This window comes from Astatotilapia calliptera, chromosome 3 (assembly GCF_900246225.1).
Source record: "Astatotilapia calliptera chromosome 3, fAstCal1.2, whole genome shotgun sequence".
NCBI lineage: Eukaryota > Metazoa > Chordata > Actinopteri > Cichliformes > Cichlidae > Astatotilapia > Astatotilapia calliptera.
This window is the reverse complement of record NC_039304.1, coordinates 11,211,970-11,230,261: the sequence shown is the minus strand read 5'-3', so window position 1 is coordinate 11,230,261 and position 18,292 is coordinate 11,211,970. Positions and strand designations below refer to the sequence as shown.

General features: G+C 41.7%; 1 protein-coding gene across 4 annotated transcripts in view; it reads right to left on the bottom strand.

Annotated features, from left to right (window-relative positions):
- The window catches only part of pcxb (pyruvate carboxylase b), a 291,444-nt gene that overhangs the window by 25,247 nt on the left and 247,905 nt on the right, over positions 1 to 18,292 (bottom strand). For all 4 annotated transcript variants that reach the window (XM_026161745.1, XM_026161746.1, XM_026161748.1 and 1 more), the window contains exons 17-21: positions 16,806 to 17,046; positions 15,572 to 15,739; positions 13,897 to 13,978; positions 3,505 to 3,662; positions 2,782 to 2,868 (exon numbers count right to left, since the gene is read on the bottom strand). In XM_026161745.1, the coding sequence (XP_026017530.1) occupies positions 2,782 to 2,868; positions 3,505 to 3,662; positions 13,897 to 13,978; positions 15,572 to 15,739; positions 16,806 to 17,046 (736 nt within the window). The remainder of the gene's footprint in view (positions 1 to 2,781; positions 2,869 to 3,504; positions 3,663 to 13,896; positions 13,979 to 15,571; positions 15,740 to 16,805; positions 17,047 to 18,292) is intronic.

Sequence of the window (18,292 nt, the reverse complement as noted above, 5' to 3'; positions counted from 1 at the left end):
CGTGCTTGTAATTGCAAGAGGAAAGTGACAGGGTAAGGGAAGAAGACAGAGCACACTCACAAATGCATATACAAGCTGTCCTCTTTATACCGACAAGCTCTGAGACAGATGTAGCTGAGAGAGAGGAGGAGACTGGAAGTTGATAGCAAAACAAGTTAAAAGCAGGGAAATCGAGGAAGGGAGGCCCTGGTGAGTTTGACAACTTATGCTCAAGCAATATGCAAGTCATTGCCAATTAACCCAGCAGCTTTTGCTGCAATGCATGTTGCGCTGACATTTGCGTAGATAAAAATTAACTTTAGAAATGCTCGTTGCTTTATGTGCATTTTCAGTTCATATCACTGACACAAACACTGGAGCCATCTGTTCGTGTGTGGGGGTTTCTCACTCGAGTCTTCCAACCAGTAACGAGTAGATTTAGAACGAGACAAGAGCCCTTCTTATCTTCCAGACAAGGTTTGTCGGCTCAGTAGTGATACTGTACATATACTATGCACTATGTGACCAGTAGGCTGACAGGAGGGCAAAGGAGACTGACATCAACCAAAACACGCAGCGTACATGATGTGTTGTGGAAAAGGGAAACAAATCTTGTGTCTCTATTCTATAGCTGCTCACCAGTTTCAAGGTCATATCATCAATGGTTCTTTTCAGCTTAGCATTCCCAGCACTACATTTTACCACATGCATGCTTTTAAACCTAATTAAACTGTATGTGATACATACATGAAAACAGAGCACAATCCTAATCCTACTGCAGGTGTCATATTTAGTAGAGTCATTGTAGCTTGGGTCATTAAATAGTCATAGTTCAAATGCTCTGCATGCAAACGAACGGCTGGTCCACGATCATTAACAGATTCAATCTGATCTTTCTGAACTTCATGGTCACTAATGCGAAGGAAAACTAATGAGGTAGTTTTATACCTGTTTATAATTGTAAATCAAGTCTGTGGATTAAGGCAGATTTACAGAACTGGTACAGGATACTCAGCAAGCAACGTAATGATTATATTCAGCTGCACATCTGGAATTAATATTAAGCTATGAAACTGTCAGGCTTATAAGCATTTTATGAAAATCTCCCAGATTCCCGTGTCGAGTTTGATGTTGTCTGGTACTGAGTGAGAGGCCCATGAGCTTAAGTAATGATGCAGTTTTGTAAGTTGAGACATCCAGTACAAATATCTTGATTTCTTAATTCAGAACATGACACCCACTGCAAGAAAACATGAATTAATAGACTCTGTGAAGTAAACAATCCCTTTAATGCAAATCACTTTTATGTAAATGCTTTGAAGACGATTAGACATTTAACTTTGTTTTTTAATCTGAAATAATTAGAGCTGTGTTCTTGATTAAAATGAGGAAAGTATCCCCATTTATCCTTCACTGACGGCACTAAACTTCAAAGATATGGGCTTCGCCGTGGTGCGTGTGGGCATATACTTTAGGTGCACTGCTTACTGCCAGTGCAGTATGTGGTGTGTGTACTCCATGTCTATATCTGACAAGCGCACTCCTTCTCCCTTATCGACAAACCAGCAGTGTGAGAGACACAGCCATTGTCGAGCTAACAGGATACAACGGAGAGCATAGCAGGGCCCGTAGGCACATTAAGCCAACATTGGCTTGTGCAGTGAAGCCCACAGAGTCTTAATTGAATTGATAGAGAGGCATGGGCAGAGGGGTAGGGGATTGATGAGGAAAACATAAAGGGGGAGAGAAAATTAGGGAGAAGGGACCAGAGAGGGAAAATTGAGAGACCTAAAGAAAGAGAGAAGGTGGTGATAAAATAATGGGGAATCCATGGGAGCATGTCTAAGGTAAGAAAAAGCAAAATAAAGAGATGGCTGAGAATAAATGCAGAAAGCAGCATGTGGAATGGAGAACAGAAGGAACGTGAGAGGGTGGCTCGATAATGAAAGAAAATGCAAAAGAAAGAACAAAATAATTACAGGGAGAGAAAAAGAAATGTGAAAAACATAGTAATTAATGAAAGATAAACAAGAAGCAGGCAGGAGGTCAGCCTAGGCACAGAATGACAGCGTTCCAGCAGAGCTCCCTGTCCGTGACTACAATTAGTGATGGCTGAAGTTACGTTAAATCCACCTGGTTAATGAGAGGATAAATGAGCCTAATGTAGACTAGCCGGGAAAAGATAAGCAAGTCTAGCAAGGGAAGTGACAAAGCTATAAAAAGTTAGGCACACAACAAAATTACTCGGAGGAAAAGGGAGCTGAGGAAAGCCAAATATACTGCTGCACTGAAAGTGAATTCAGACTGCACAGAACAGTGAACGCACCTAACTTAATCTGGGATTGTTTTGCTCAGCCAAGCCAGGAAAGAGGGGCGGCTTGGCAGACTGAGTCAGTGAGAGCCAGGCTGATGAAAGAATATGGAAAACTCATTTCTAATTGTGCTTTCAGCAGGAAATTCACGTGACCCAAGTCAGACATAATATTACAAAGTAAAACATCATTAACGCTGCAAATGTGCCCGACCTTGTGCATTCTACTCATTTCCCCAAACCCATTTATACGGCTCTGTTTAAGAAGATAATGTAAACCAACACAGCTGATGCTCCTAAATCAAGGACTTTCTAATATACTCTTATCTGCCAAGTTAAATTAGGACTTTCTGGCATCAGTTACTGCAGCTGGGTGTTGAGGCCACTATCATCACTGACTCCAAATGCATCTTTGTTGTGCTGGTAAACTAAATTAAAGCTTGCTCATGAAAATAAAGAGCAAGCTGGGACGCTCCGTGTCCATGTCTCACCTTAATAAGGTCTCCAAGTAGTTTGTTGGCCTCTGCGTAGGCCTTCTTCACCTCCTTGAACTTGTTGCCCAGTCCCATACTGTGAGCCTGCAATAGACCAATGAACCGAGTAAGCTTTTCTTTTCATTACAACCAATTTAAGAGAAAAATCAAGGAATGCTGGACAAGCCAGTCCTGCAGCTGAACACTTGGGAAGAATTCTACAGCGACGGTCCTGCGGTTTAAATCACTTTGAAATGATCTCTTAAATTTTTCAGTGTGACTCTAACAGCACAAACGCTGCAGAGTCTTGCTTGTATTTTGGCACAGCATTCACAAACACTGGAATAAGCAGCTTTTACTCAAGTTTCTGAGCTTTGAACTTTAAGCACAACCATGTTAACAACAGTGACTGAAACAGATGATGTTTTATTGAGCTAATAGACACAGAGAACCTGTTTCTCCATTTTAAGTTAACCAGATACAAACCCAGTTACAAAACACTGGGACGCTGTGTAAAATGTAAATGACAACAGAATGCAAGGGCTGAAAATCAGTACTGGATACGTGTGATCTTTGGGACCTCAGGTGTCAGCGCATTAGAAAACAGGCACAGCGTGAACGCAGTTCATCGTACCAGTCGCAAATTTTGGAATTGGATTCGTACAATGCAGTAACCTAATGTTTTTAGCCTCGAAATAATCCACTGACAGGCAAAAACAAAACAGCAGCATTTAACTGTACCTGGAAGTGAAGGTTGGTGTACTGTCCCCCGGGTATCTCATTCTCATACACGTCGGCATTGCCAGATTTCATGGTGGCAGTGCAATCAAACGGAGCATACAAGCCTCTGGCTACTTCCCAGTATTCACTGTAGTCAAACACCTTCTCCAGAGCGATGCCTGCAAAACAGGACAATAAACTGACATCAAATCTGTGCTCAGTGCACACAGTTATGTGACTTGAACTGAAAATTACTTTACACTTAAATGTCACATGGGGCAAAAACAAAAGCAAAGATATTTTGATGTTTGAGGTCTTTTAATATAGAAAACTAAAGCATGTCACTAGAGATAGAGACCCTGAGCAGAAATTTGAGTTTGTAATCTTAGGGGTTACTTACACTCGCCTGCCCCATCTAAACCTGTTAAACTATATGTTAATGCAAATATCTAATCAGCAGATCACAAGGCAGCACTTAAATGCACTCAGACCAAAGTGTCAAAGTTCAAACGGAGCATCAGAATGGCAACAAGGTGAGTTCAGCGACTTTGAATGTGCTATGGTTGTTGGTGTCAGACTGATGTGAGCATTTCACAAACTGGATTTCTACTGAAATTTTGTCAAACTATCACCTTTTTCTAGGGTTTACACAGAACTGTCTGGAAAAAAAGCAAATATCCGGCAAGCAGCAGTTCTCTGGGTGAAAATGTTTTGTTGATGGCAGAGGTCAGGAGAAGGGCCAGACTGCTTTGAGCTGATAGGAAGGAAACAAACTCAAATAACCACTTGTTATAACCGAGGTATGTAGAAGGGCATCTCCGAGTGCACAACATGTTGAACCTCAAAGCAGATGGGCTACGGCAACAGAAACTTGTATCAGCTCAGTATAGGAAACAGAGGCTACAATTCTCAGCAGAGTCACCAAACAGAAGATATGAAAAGCAATGGATGATCTTTTTAAATGCCACAGCCTACCCGAGCATTGCTACTGACCATCTCCTGATGACTCCTTTTAGCAGGATACGGTGGATTGTCACAATACTCTCAAATAGCCTCCAGAGTCATAGATCTCAGAGCACCTTTAAGATGTGCTGGAACAGGAGATTCCCATCATGAATATATATCGCTGACAAATCTGTGTGATCACGTCCAACCCAGTAATAGCACAGCATATGAATTGGCTGATGGGATTAAATGCATTCAGCATTAAACGACAATACTGTTGTCTTCATGTAAAGTAGCAATCACCAGATTTAGCTTACATTGTGATACGGTCTATAAATACAGATGAACCGTTAGTGAAGCCATGGGAGCCTGCCATTTATCTGAATTAGTCATATTGACAACATGCGCACTGTGCCAACTAGTCAATTGTGGGCTTATGATGCTGATGCTAATGCAAAAAAAATAAGCAGCATGTTAAACTGAGCAGTGTGCTAAACTGTTGTTAACACACACCAATCAGGTATGTTTGAATACATCTCCAATGACACCACAGTGTGCCGATTCCTACTCTCAGCTGTCTGCATCACATACAGCAGAGTACCATCAAATAGAGAACATCGTGTGAAGAGGAGATGTGCCTGCTTGGTAGGTTTCTATGTAGTCTCTTTCCCTCCTCTATCAATAACACAGTATCAGCCTGTAGTTTTTATAATGTACTTTCAACAAACTAGTCTGCAGCACAAGCAGCAGCTCATGTCTTCTGGAAGGTGTATTACAGGATAATATCTAGTTTACCTATTGTGTAAATTGTACTCTGAGCCTGTAAGCATGCTGGAAAAGTCACTCTGTATTTTAATCTAGTCTTTGCTACATCAAAGCTGCTTGTTAAATCCCTCGGATATTTTGAGATCTTTAAAAAAAAAACTAAAACAGCATTTGTTGCTGCCACTTAAGGTGTGTTAAAGCAGCTTACCTTGCAACTGCTTTAATACCATGACAGAAATGGCAGTACACTGAGCTTTTGGCTAATGATGACAAAATTAACGCCATATTAACGAGCCAAACTTATTACTTCAATAACAGAGACAAGCTTGTACTTTTTAGATTGAAGGAGTACATACTCCAAAGTGTTTGCGTGCCTCCACTGATCTTGGCGGGTAAATGGAGCTACTGTGAAATTAATGTGATATTAATGTGCATGTTGTTGCTCCTCAAATTCAACCGTCTGCCAAGTCAGGCAGTAATTGGGTCCATTTTCTTCTCTGTTTGTGAACACTTATTTTTAATCTTTCATTTATGCTTCCGTTGTGAAATTATAGTTTGGATTAATACAGTGTGGGGGCATGTTCGGCAGCTGAGTGTGATTCAAAGGTCACCGTGGGCGAATCTTTAGCTCCTCCCTAAAATCAGCTGCAGCTGAGCCGCCACACTCAACTTTATATGTGTGGGGGCTTTTAGCTGATGGACAAAGAGACATTTGCAACTTTAAACCACCTAATTTTAAGTCCACCGATTTAAAACGGTGGATACATCAAAGAGGAATGCCCTGTAACCATGGTAATTCAATCACTTCCTGTCAGTGTGAGATCTGGGCGTGAGAAGAGAGGGGGTCCCTGAGCTCTTAGCTTTTTGGAACCGGAGGTCATGGGTAAGGGCTATGACCCCAAAACATAACCTCCTTTATCATAACTTCTGACATGAATGTAACCACAATGCACATAATTAACATCATGTTTTATTAAATAAGACTCAGTGAGCAAACTCAGCTAACACTGATTTAACTGGTTTAGTATTTAACCAACAGTAGAATTGTAATCTCAGCTAACCTAAAGTCTGGTAGGCCACTCTACACCAAGCAAGTTAATGCACGTGTTAGCCCGTCTGCTCTTTTTCCAAGTCTTAATTGCAATTATGCTAAATGGCACATTTCTCACTTCTGTCACACTGCAGGGGATTAACAGACTGTGACCGCCAAAGAATGATGTTTGACTACTAAGGCTTTGACCTAATCAACTCAAATAGTGATTGAAAACGATTTTTTAAACTGGTTTGAATTAATTCCCAAACACGGTGTGACACTTGATATTGTTTAAAAATAAACAAATGATATGTGACTGAGTTATAAGCTGAAATAAGGAGATAATGAAAGGTCAAAACATCATCTTACAAGCTAACATTTCATTTAAAGTGTCAGCAAGTGGACAGGTTTACACACGCCGAATCCGAGTCTCAGTGGAATTTGGGGGGGGATGAAGATAATCTGCAGTAAGAGTTGAACAATGACACCGTTTGTTGCAAAACATTTAAAGAACTAAGAACATCTTAGTGGCGTCATATTCAACGAGAATGAACCATTCAATATAAGAGAATCTTGTGTGTCATTTCTACAGTTCTTGAAAACATCTTCAACAACTCTGGAGATGTTTTGAAGATCTTCTACACGTCTTTGTCTCACTCTCACACACCCCCCTCTCTCACCCCGCTGCCATAAACCTGCATTTACTTTACTGAAGAAAACGCTAATTTTCCTATAAAAGCGGTTAATTTGGCATCTGTAACCATTTGCTTGCCTAAAAGGTATGAAAACGGGACCCTTTTAAAAGTATGCACATGACTGTTATTGTTAGACAGCTTCAGGATAACGAGACCACCCATGGCCCAGTCCTTGATGGTTTTAATAAATGGTGTGATGAGTCCCGTCTTTAATTAAACATATCCAAAACAAAACATATCATCAGCGACTTTAAAAAAAATTTACTCATGCACAAGAGGTCATGTCCATTAAGTGAAAGACTGCGGAAGGTGTTCAGTCTTATAATCTTGGAATAAGATAAACCGAAGCTGTGTGCAAAAAAAGGACAACGGTCTGCCATATCTGAGGAAACTCATTTCCACATTGACAAAACTATGATGATTTGATTGCTCTTCTGTTGTCCCTCTATATTTATTTGTAAGGAACAGGAGCTCACAAATTATTAAATGGTCTAACAAGGCCGACTGGCGAGCCACAGCTGAACACATGACACATTACATGACACATTGCATGACACATTCAGTCAGTAAGTAACACAATGACTGAATTACACTATGTCACTGGCCTTTCAGTTTCTTTGGTCAACACTGTGGTTTATTCTAAACAGAATTAAACTAATAATAGAAAAAAAAAGATATTTCTGAAAGGATTCAGGGTGTCAAGTCCAACAACGGTGCAAAACCCCTGGTCCGGACGGGATTCCCGGCCGCGTCCTCAGGTCATGCGCGGCTCAGCTGGCTGGAGTGTTCACGCACATCTTCAACCTTTCCCTCTCTCCGTCTGTAGTCCCAGCCTGCTTCAAAATGGCCACCGTCGTCCCTGTACCCAAATCCTCCACCATCTCCTCATTGAACGACTGGCGACCTGTAGCCCTGACCCCCATCGTAAGCAAATGCTTCGAGAAGCTGGTCAGGGACTTCATCTGCTCTGCACTACCCGACTCACTGGACCCTCTACAGTTTGCATACCGCCACAACAGGTCCACTGATGATGCCATAGCCCTGACACTACACACTGCCCTGTCACACCTGGAGAAGAGAGACACGTATGTGAGGATGCTGTTTGTAGATTACAGCTCAGCATTCAATACCATCGTTCCCTCGAAGCTGGACAGGAAACTGCAGGATCTAGGACTGAGCAGCTCCCTCTGCAGCTGGATCCTTAGCTTCCTGTCTGACAGACGCCAGGTGGTCAGACTGGGCAGCATCACCTCATCCCCCATCACACTGAACACTGGTGCTCCACAGGGGTGTGTACTGAGCCCTCTCCTGTACTCACTCTACACCTACGACTGCACAGCCACTAACAACTCCAACATCATTGTGAAGTTTGCGGACGACACTACAGTGGTGGGTCTTATCACCAACGGTGATGAGACGGCTTACAGGGAGGAGGTCAGCACCCTGACCCACTGGTGTCAAGACAACCATCTCACCCTCAACGTCGCAAAGACAAAGGAGTTGATAGTGGACTTCCGGAGGTGCAGAGAAGTACACACCCCCATCACCATCAACGGCGCTGCTGTGGAGAGAGTGAGCAGCTTCCGGTTCCTTGGTGTACATCTGGCTGAGGATCTTACGTGGTCAGTACACACAAACAAAACAGTGAAGAAGGCCCAGCAGCGCCTCTTCTTTCTCAGGAGACTGAAAAGATTCGGCATGAGCCCCCGCATCCTCAGGACCTTCTATCACTGTGCCATTGAGAGCATCCTCACTGGATGCATCACCACCTGGTATGGCAACAGCACCGCCTACAACCGCAAAGCTCTCCAGCGAGTAGTGCGGTGCTCTGAACGGATAATTGGAGGTGAGCTTCCCTCCCTCCAAGACATCTACAGGAAGCGGTGCCTGAGGAAAGCGGGGAGGATCATCAAGGACTCCAGTCACCCCAGCCATAAACTGTTCAGACTACTTCCATCAGGAAGGAGGTTCTGCAGCATCCGGTCCCGTACCAGCAGACTGAGAGACAGCTTCTTCCACCAGGCCATCAGACTGCTGAACACTTCATAGACACCTCAGCTTCACTACTGGAACTTTAACATTATGCACTCCACACTGTATATAAATGCCACTTGTTTTGCACATATTCAACTCTGTATATTTTATATATTTTATTATTATTATTATTTTTTTTTTTTTTACTATTTAATTTGTAAAAATGTGTATACACACACACACACACACACACACACACACACAGGAAAATATTTAGTATACACATCCAGAAATGCATACACTATTATATATTGTACATATATTTATTAGTTTCAGGTTGGCCATTCTTGTATTTTGCTCGTTTGTGTTGTTGTGTTTGCACATCTCTGTTGCTTGTGGGGCTCGCACACAAGAATTTCACTCGCATGTGCTGTGCCAGTGTGCCTGCACATGTGATGTGACAATAAAAAGTGATTTGATTTGATTTGATTTGAAACACACTTCAACCAGACCGGTGTGATAAAACAATTGATCACGACCGACTTGCTCCCTCTCTTATATCATATTATTCTTTTGTTATCTTAGCTCCTACTTCGCACTCTCTCGCTTTTACTGTTAATACTTTAGCCAGCTTGCCTTCTTCCCATAGTAATACCATTTTTCTTCAACTACTTTAAAGCATTTTATTCACACAATTGACTTTATTTGGACTTACCAGGTTTAAGTTAATCAAGATTTCTTCATCTAGTTTAATTTTTGCTTAATGCGGCACCTAAATCTTTTGTGTATTTTGGAATAAGTTACATTTCTGAAGCCTGGTGTAGTTCAAATAAAACAATTCGGAGTCTAAATCAACAGCAGCAGCAGCTGCTTCCTGCTGTGTGCCAACATCATCTGTCTCTGTCCTGCAGAACCTGCTCAGTCGACTCCAGCCAGACTGTCTAAAAGACCCCTACAAATTGAAATCTGCAGATGTGCTTCATTCCCAGTAAAAGTCCCAATGATGACTGCCTAACCTGGAGAGAGGTGCTCTAACTCAAGCCAGCCTGCGACTTCAATAGCAAGCAAACAACCAGCTTCAGCTGCCGTATGATCAAACTAATGCCCCTGGTACTCTAAAGACAATTAAGGAAAAAAAATGGTCTGAAAGTCTAAATGACTTTGAATTAGTCTGAAATAATAAACATTCAATCTAAGATTAACTTTGCAATTAATTTTATTCAATAGTAAACTGAGAATCAGACACAAATCTTCATCTGCTCACCCCTTGCTCCTTTTGTACACAGATCCTTGTAAATAAATCCGACACACACGCAACCGTATGACGATAAATCTATAATTAGAACACAAAGGATGATAGGACAAGCTTTTTCCATAATTGAATAGTGTGGACTCGTTTGCTTCACTTGTTCCCCCCTTTTAGGCACCCATGGGAACACACATGTCCATAGATCACTCACACAGATGGCTGCTTGGTAGTGACGAACTGCCATCAATATTCAGCTCATTAGCAGCACAAAATCACTAACAGAGGATACAAACAGACAGACGCATACTTCTGCTTTCATTAATCTATACACACGTTTTGTAGACTGACACACATATACAGTTGTAGCACGCACACACCAGAGGCTGATGAGACGAAGACACAATAACATTGTGGGAGAAAAAACCCAAATACAAGGGTAGATGTAACAGGTTGGATACATTTAATGCCTCTGCTCAAACGTTTGTCTGGGTTCAGCTGTGAGTGTGTAGGGTTTGACCGTCTACACAGTTAACGTATAACCTCTGAGCAGAGCGTCTGTCATTTGTTACTAAATATTTTATCAATTAAATCCAAGCATGATGCACAAGAGAAGGCAGTAAATGCAGTGTCAAATAAACATGAGGACTATTTTAATATGTGTCATCATTCAGCTGCATAACTATGTGTGAATATGTATGACTTTTAAAACGCATGGGTATGTACGCACGTCACGGCTTACTGCATAAACAAAGAGACAGCATGAAGACAAACAAATTAACCACAGAGCCAATGCTTTGCCATTTCTCTGGGAGAAGGAGATACCAAGAGAGATTTTGAGGGAGACAAAGGGAAAGGACAAGCAGAGGGGGAGTTGGAGGCATGGAAAGTGCAGTTAATTGGTTTGTCGCAGATTGAGAAAGAAGGAAGAGGAGGATGACGAGGGAAGACAATGTAAAAGCAGGGGGAGTAATAGGAAAAGGCATAAGAGCAGAGAGAGGGTGGGAGATCGAATAGGCAGCGCACACTACACTGCACTGATTATTGCTTTGAAAGAGAGATGGAAGAAAGCTGGGAGAGAAGCAGTAAACAGACTAGGGTCAGTGAGGTATGGAAGTGTCAGACAGTGCTTTTCTTGATTACAAATGTAGTAAGATGGGCAAACAGAGAGGGAAAGGGAGAGAGGCACAAAAATCACGCGGTGATGAAAAGAAGACACGAGGCCAAGATGACAGGTATAAAAGAAGCTGGATGTGAGAGGGAGCTGTATGCATAATGCATTTACCAGGGTCACCCCAGGATACAGGATAGAGCACAAGTATGCACAAATGTGTGTGAGACAGTCTGCAAATTGAAATTCCATGAATAACCTGAGAGACTTGAAAAATTCTGGCTTTTGAGTAATGACCTTGTCTTTCTGTTCCCATTTTTTTGGTACTTTATGCTCACAAATTGATATTGTGTCATTAAACCGGACTGCAACAAAATTTCTTTCACTGAAACATTTATGTCGTGCTCTACAATGTTTCCTACTCGAGTCCAAGAACCTGTTGCATCCAGCTGTGGGTTAAATGAGTACTGAGTGAGCAGCAACGATGCAAACAGATTTTCCTTCATGGCTCAAGCCACACATTATGCTGCGAACACAGCACGTCCAAATGGCTCTGCTACTACGTTGCTTTATGAACAAAAATCACTTCCTCTTCTATGAAAGGGTTTTAAATGTGAGTGATCGTTGCATTTTGCTGCAGAAACAATAAGCCAAGCAAAGCAGCTCATTCACTTTGAAGGACTCCTTCAGGTACAAACACCACCAACACCCGTGGTTCACCATCATTTTCTGAAACCACTGCAGCTGCACTGTAATTACGCTTAAGACGTTTTTTAGTCTCTCAAAAGTGGAAATGACTTGTGCTTTAACCCAGCCTAATCTGCCCAGCACTACAGAAGTACTGTGATGTGATATCACCACGATATACAAATTTAGTTTTTGATGTTTCTCTAATGGTTAATCCACCAGAATGTGCAAGTTCGTTAACTGAAATTATATTTTTATGGCTGAAATTATTATAATTATTGTTTTCTATCAGTTTTCAAAATGTGTTACAAATTTCTAAAATGGAAAAAATGGAAAAAGCACATTACTACTTCTGATTAAGATGCCAAGTGACAGTCATTTACTTGCATTTCTCAATAGAAAAATAAGAAAAATGTGCTTTAGTAAATGTTATGCTTGATTAAGGTCCAGCGTGCCGACTCGAGTTTGGGTGTAAAAATGTGAACCAAGCCTGTTATTGCCCTAATAAATAATATGTTTTTAAGTTTTAAACTATTTTTCTATATTTATGCTTTCATGGTTTTATGATATGGTCTAATACATTTTCTAAACTAACAGTTTAAGGTGGGATTTTTCTCATGTACGGGTTAATTACTTTAAATGTTAAGCACTGATGTAACCATGTAAAACAAACTAAGGCTTGCTAGATTCTGCATCAGTTTAACAAAAAGTGATTTTATTCACGACAGGAACTGCAGAACCCTCTTCAGACCACGTCTGAGAATAGAATACACCAATAAATATGCAAAGCAGGGATGCACATGTGTGTATCACCACAGACTGAGGAGTCTGTGCTTGAGGATAACTGCAATGGGGCTACATAAGAGTCTATGCCAAGCGATCAATGATAAAACTAAGGACAATCACCACACGGCAAAAAACAGGCGATAGAAAATAGTGTGTCACAGAATATCAGGGCGACTACGCCAGTCTATTTAAAACATAATCGCCAATAATTTACCCTACAGTGCCAAACTTCTTATGTTAAGGACAGCTGACAGTGTGCAGTATGCATATCATGTAAACAAAATTAGCTGGGCATTTTAAGGTTCTGAGTAATGGAAATGAGCTATCACATCTGGTTAGCAGAGCTGAGTCAGTATTCCCAACAGCATTACTCCACATAACTGAGCAGCAAACTCCATATCACTTTTAATTCCTTTAACCCGATTCGTTTCCCTTCAATTTTTAAACAGAAGTTTTACGACTGAGTGCGCTAACACATCTTTTCTGCTGCCCTCGCTGTGGGAGGTCACCGAGCCCAGTCGCTGATCAGAGGTGTGGGAGAATATAACATAATGCACAATACAAAGGCCAACAACAAGATATCTGGTACGATGCTGTTTGGGAAAGCAAATCAGTCACTAAGTGTGACATTAAGACATTTTCAGAGAACCTTAAACCCTTGAAACGCTCCAAGGATGCTCCTGATGTGCTTGTGCTGCACATCAGGTTTCAACTTTTAGCAAACTTATGAAATACGACCACCTTAATAATGGCTACTGCTGATATTGTTTATGAAACCATGTGAACCATTTATCTTATGGATCAGAGGAGGAGTTTTTTATTGACCACAGTGGTTTCCTTCTATTTGCTGTCTCCTTTTCTTCACATCGCCCTCTAACAATCGACTGTGTACTGTACATTATCACTGAGCAGAACACACAGGTCTGCCTGACTTTGACTCATGCATCGATTTGTTGATCAATGCCTTTCCTCCTCTGAAGCAGGACACTCAAAAATGTATTCTGAGCTTGATCTCATTAACAATTCCAAGCTGCAGGTGTAGTTTTAAACATTTAGTTACTCATCGCAATACTTACTAGTGCTCCTTTGGCCAAAAATAATTGTAATTCTTTATATGACTTTATTTTTTTTTAAACAACTGACCTGAGAGGCTAATGAGTGTGTGACATACCAGTGTCAAGCTTGGTCCCCTTGGTGCAGGCAACCATGGCTCCCATGCTGGGCTGGGAGGTCATCCCAGCCATGGAGTCAACCTAGAGAGAAACAATCAATATGAATACTGTTTGACCGAAAACCTAATTCATGACCTTTGTAGATCGCCTGTACATGTAGTCCTTCCCAAAGTCTTCAGCTAATTACACTGACCAGGCAGCGTTATGGCCACCTGACCAATATTGTATTGACCCCAGTTTTGCTGCCAAAACAGCCCTGAGCTGTTGAGGCACGGACTCCACTGGACCTCTGAAGGTGTGCTGTGGTCGTGTAAGCTGTCAAGCCTCTATGGATTGGACTAGTTTGTCCAGCACATCCCACAGATGCTCGACTGGACTGAGATCTTGAGAATTTGGAGGCCAAGTCAACGCCTCAAACTCTGTTGTACTCCTCAAACTGTTGCCGAACCATTTTTTGCTTTGCAGCAGTGCACATTAGCCTCAGCCATCAGGGTGTACATGCCTACAGCAACACTTAGCTAGGTTGCATGTATCAAAGTAAGATCCATAATGAATGGCTGGACCAAAAGTTTTCCATGTGAATATTGCCTGAAGCATCACACTGCCAGCTTGACTTCTTCCCATAGTCTATCCTGGTGTCAGGTGTTCCCCATGTAAGTGACACAAGCACCGGGTCCATCCATGTGATGTAAAAGAAAACGCGAGTCATTAAACCAAACCGTTTCATTGCTCCATGGTACAGTACTGATGCTCCTCTGCTCATGTTGTATTCTACATTTCTATCAGAACCAACATTAACTTCTTCAGCACTTTGAGCTCATCTGTTGGATCGAACCACATGGGCCAATCCCCACGTGCATCACTAAGCCTTGACCGTCCGTCACCACAGTTGCTTCCTTTCTGATAGATACTAACAACTGCAGACCGGGACCATCCCACAAGAGCTGCAGTTTTGGAGATGCTCTGACCGAGTCAACACCCAGTCTAGCCATCACACTTCAGTCCTTGTCAAACTAAATCAACTCCTTATGCTTGTCCATTTTTTATGCTTCTAACATCAACTTAGAGGAAAAAATTTTCACTTGTTCTGTAATATATTCCATCCACCTACAGTGGCCGTAATGAAGAGATAATCAGATTTATTCACTTCCCCTATCAGTGGTCAAAACGTTATGCCTGATGAAAGCACAAAGAAAAAGTAATTTTAGCACACTTTATTGCAATTGACAGATAAACCAATGAATACAAATGCTGAGTGGGCGTTTAACCGATCCATGGTGGGCAATCAGTTGTTGCATACGGTGTTACAAAGAACTGAACAGCACAAACAGCAAATAGTAGCCAATTGTTATAATGAATCTGCCCATGCTGGCAGCATGCGTCAGTGATCGCAGTAAGGAAAATGATCCTGGCTTCAGCAACAGTTCCATCTTAATTTCAGTGACATTTCACAATGCAAACTGCAGGAACTGGTAGAAAATTAATGTTTGTTCATGTTGTGAGGATAACTGGCGTGTAGACTGAAATAATTATTTTCTCATTATTTGTCGAATAGCAGTTAGCACTCGCCATATGGCAAGCATCCTATAATGACCCTGATATCAATTTTAAATCAAAGTTATGGAGAAGTCCCACTTTATTAAGTCTCATAGAAGAAACACGTTAAATACGTACCGCCACATCAACTACATCAGCACCAGCTTCAGCGCAGGCCAGCATGGCAGCAACACCAGCTCCAGCTGTGTCGTGCGTGTGCACATGGATGGGTACGTCTGGGAAGCGGTCCCTCAGAGCGCTGATCAGAAGCTTACTGGCTTCTGGCTTCAGCAGGCCGGCCATATCCTGGTGGGAGATGGAGGGGAGAAAGGTTATAGGTCTGAGGAATACATGCAACGCACTCATTAGCACAACAGAACGAAGAGTCACATTTTCTACACTCATTATGAAGTTTAAATTATAACTGATATTAATACAAATCGCAGGCAGAGCTTAGATGTTTAGTTGTGCTCCCTTTGATGATCATTGCACTTCAAGAAATTATTATACATGCCGGTTTCCTCCTTTAAAAGTTAACCTCATTAGCTCTGCCAGCTTTTTATGAGATTGTCACAGCTGCGTGTGATGGTGCACACTGTGGCAGAGTGCGAGTTTATCATTTCACGTTTAAAAATATTCGGTCATGCCTGAATGAAGAAATTAATTCATTGTGAGCATTATCAGTCTATTCATTTAGATAAGAAGCTCAAATATACAAGTTAATTTAATTGAAGCAAGCTGAAAACCTTCAGCTGCGTTCAACAGTTCACTTGTGAGAGTAACTCAATGTGTCACTTTAAATCCATGTGCGAGGTGTGTATGCCGTGGACACTGGTTATTGATGGCTGGATATTAAACATTAATTTCCATACTAATGGCACCAAATGTAACAGCATCAGAAAAAGATCAGTACTGTAGATGCAGAATATTACAGTTTGCTCACATGATGAAATATTGGTCAGTTTTCAAGTTCTCGAATTAGTCAAGCCAAAGGAGCTTTACCATTAACACAAAAGATATTTGCATTCAAGTGCTAGTTGAACTGTACACCACCCATGTTATACAGCTAGACAAGGTTTAGTTTGTAGTTTAAGCTCCAATCATGATGTACAGAACTTACACATACAACTGCTGGTGTAAGAAGAGAGCATGTGTGCATCTGAAGATGAAAGCCTTCATAAAAGCTCTTCACCTGATACTATTTATGTTATTTATGTCTGGAAGCAAACTGGCAAGGATTTCCACACAGGAGCAAAGCAAGTTCCAAAAACTTTAGATTTTCCAGAGGGAAGGAAAAGATGGCCTGTGCAGCTGCCAAAGTTGAGTAGCACTAAACCGCTCCCAGGTCTTTTTTTTATTTTTATTTACTTACCTTGATAGATAGGATGTGAGTTCCAGCTTTGACAAGCTCATCTGCCAGTTTGACATAGTATTCCAGAGAGTACTTCTGCCTCATTGGGTCAGACACGTCACCTGTGTAGGAGATGGCAGCTTCAACTACGCCACCTGCTGCTCCAGCAGCCTCCATACCCAGCACCATGTTAGGCAGGTAGTTCAGAGAATCGAAGACACGGAAGATGTCCATGCCGTTCTCCTTGGCCACCTCGCAGAACCTTATGGTGGGAGCGGGAGAGGCGATCGTGTTAGTCGACCCACACAAACTGTAGTGTTTTTAAATGTTAATTGTAATCAGGTCATGGATGCTGTCAGGACTGCCTGTACACGGTGAGATTATCACACAGTCTCACTCACACGTACATAATGAGTTCGTCTTCATGCACAGTGTACTCCAGATAATGGTGCACATCCGGGTAGGGATAAGCTGTTTATATCCGTCTCCATATCGGCACTCATAAATATTGCTGTACCTGAGTAAATACAATATTCCCACTATTTTCATTAAAAGTACGCTTACACAGCCCACAGGAGCTCACAATGACTGGAGAGAAATGTATAGCCGCCTCATTATCCGAGCTGCTAGTGGTAAATCCCTCCTATTATTGCCTTGGCCTCGGTATCTTAATCAGGTTTTTCATAAACGGGGTGAGTACGTACTGTAGCTGTGCTACTGTGAATGCAGTATTTACACAGACTGAGAGCTTTTATTTTGGCAAATAAACAAATACGCATTGTGTGTTCATTTGTGCCACAAGAGGATTAGCTGTCAAACGTCTGTGTCCAGTCTTTATTTAGAAATACAGTACAATGTATACAAGCGCTGTCTAGTCTATGCTATCTGGCACCAAATGGAAAAAAAACACTGCATTGCCCTAGATATCCAACTCAGAGCTGAAGTGATCATCATTCATGCAATGCAGGAGGATAAGTTTTGTTGTTAAGAAGTTCATAAAGTCCTAATCTAGTAAGCAATCATATGACCCCTTCATTTCTTTAGGCCGCAAACATTTCACATCCCTCTCCCTCCAAAGTGTACTATGACCCTGTAAAAGAATTTAAATCAATTAAATAGAACGGAATTACTCTTTTGATTTGATTTAGCTAATGAAGACGCTTAGGTCACTTGGCTGTTAGCCGCTGCACTGAAAACATTGCGGGTGAGGGAGTGAGCGTGTAAGCGGGATGGAAAGGGAGCCGGGCAAACAGATCAAAGTCATTAATCACAATGATGTGCAAATTTTCGATGGCACTCTCCCTATGGGACGCAGACTGAAGAGGGAGACGAGGACCAGGAGGAACAGAAAGAAAGGGGGAGTTAAAAGGAAGGTAAGAAGTGTATTATGCAGGGAGACGAATGGAAGCATAAAAATGGGAGTTATGAGTGGGGATAAATGATTGGTGTATGGAAAGGAGGGTTAGAGTAGATGTGTAAGGATAGGGTAGTTGTGTGATCCAGGCTCT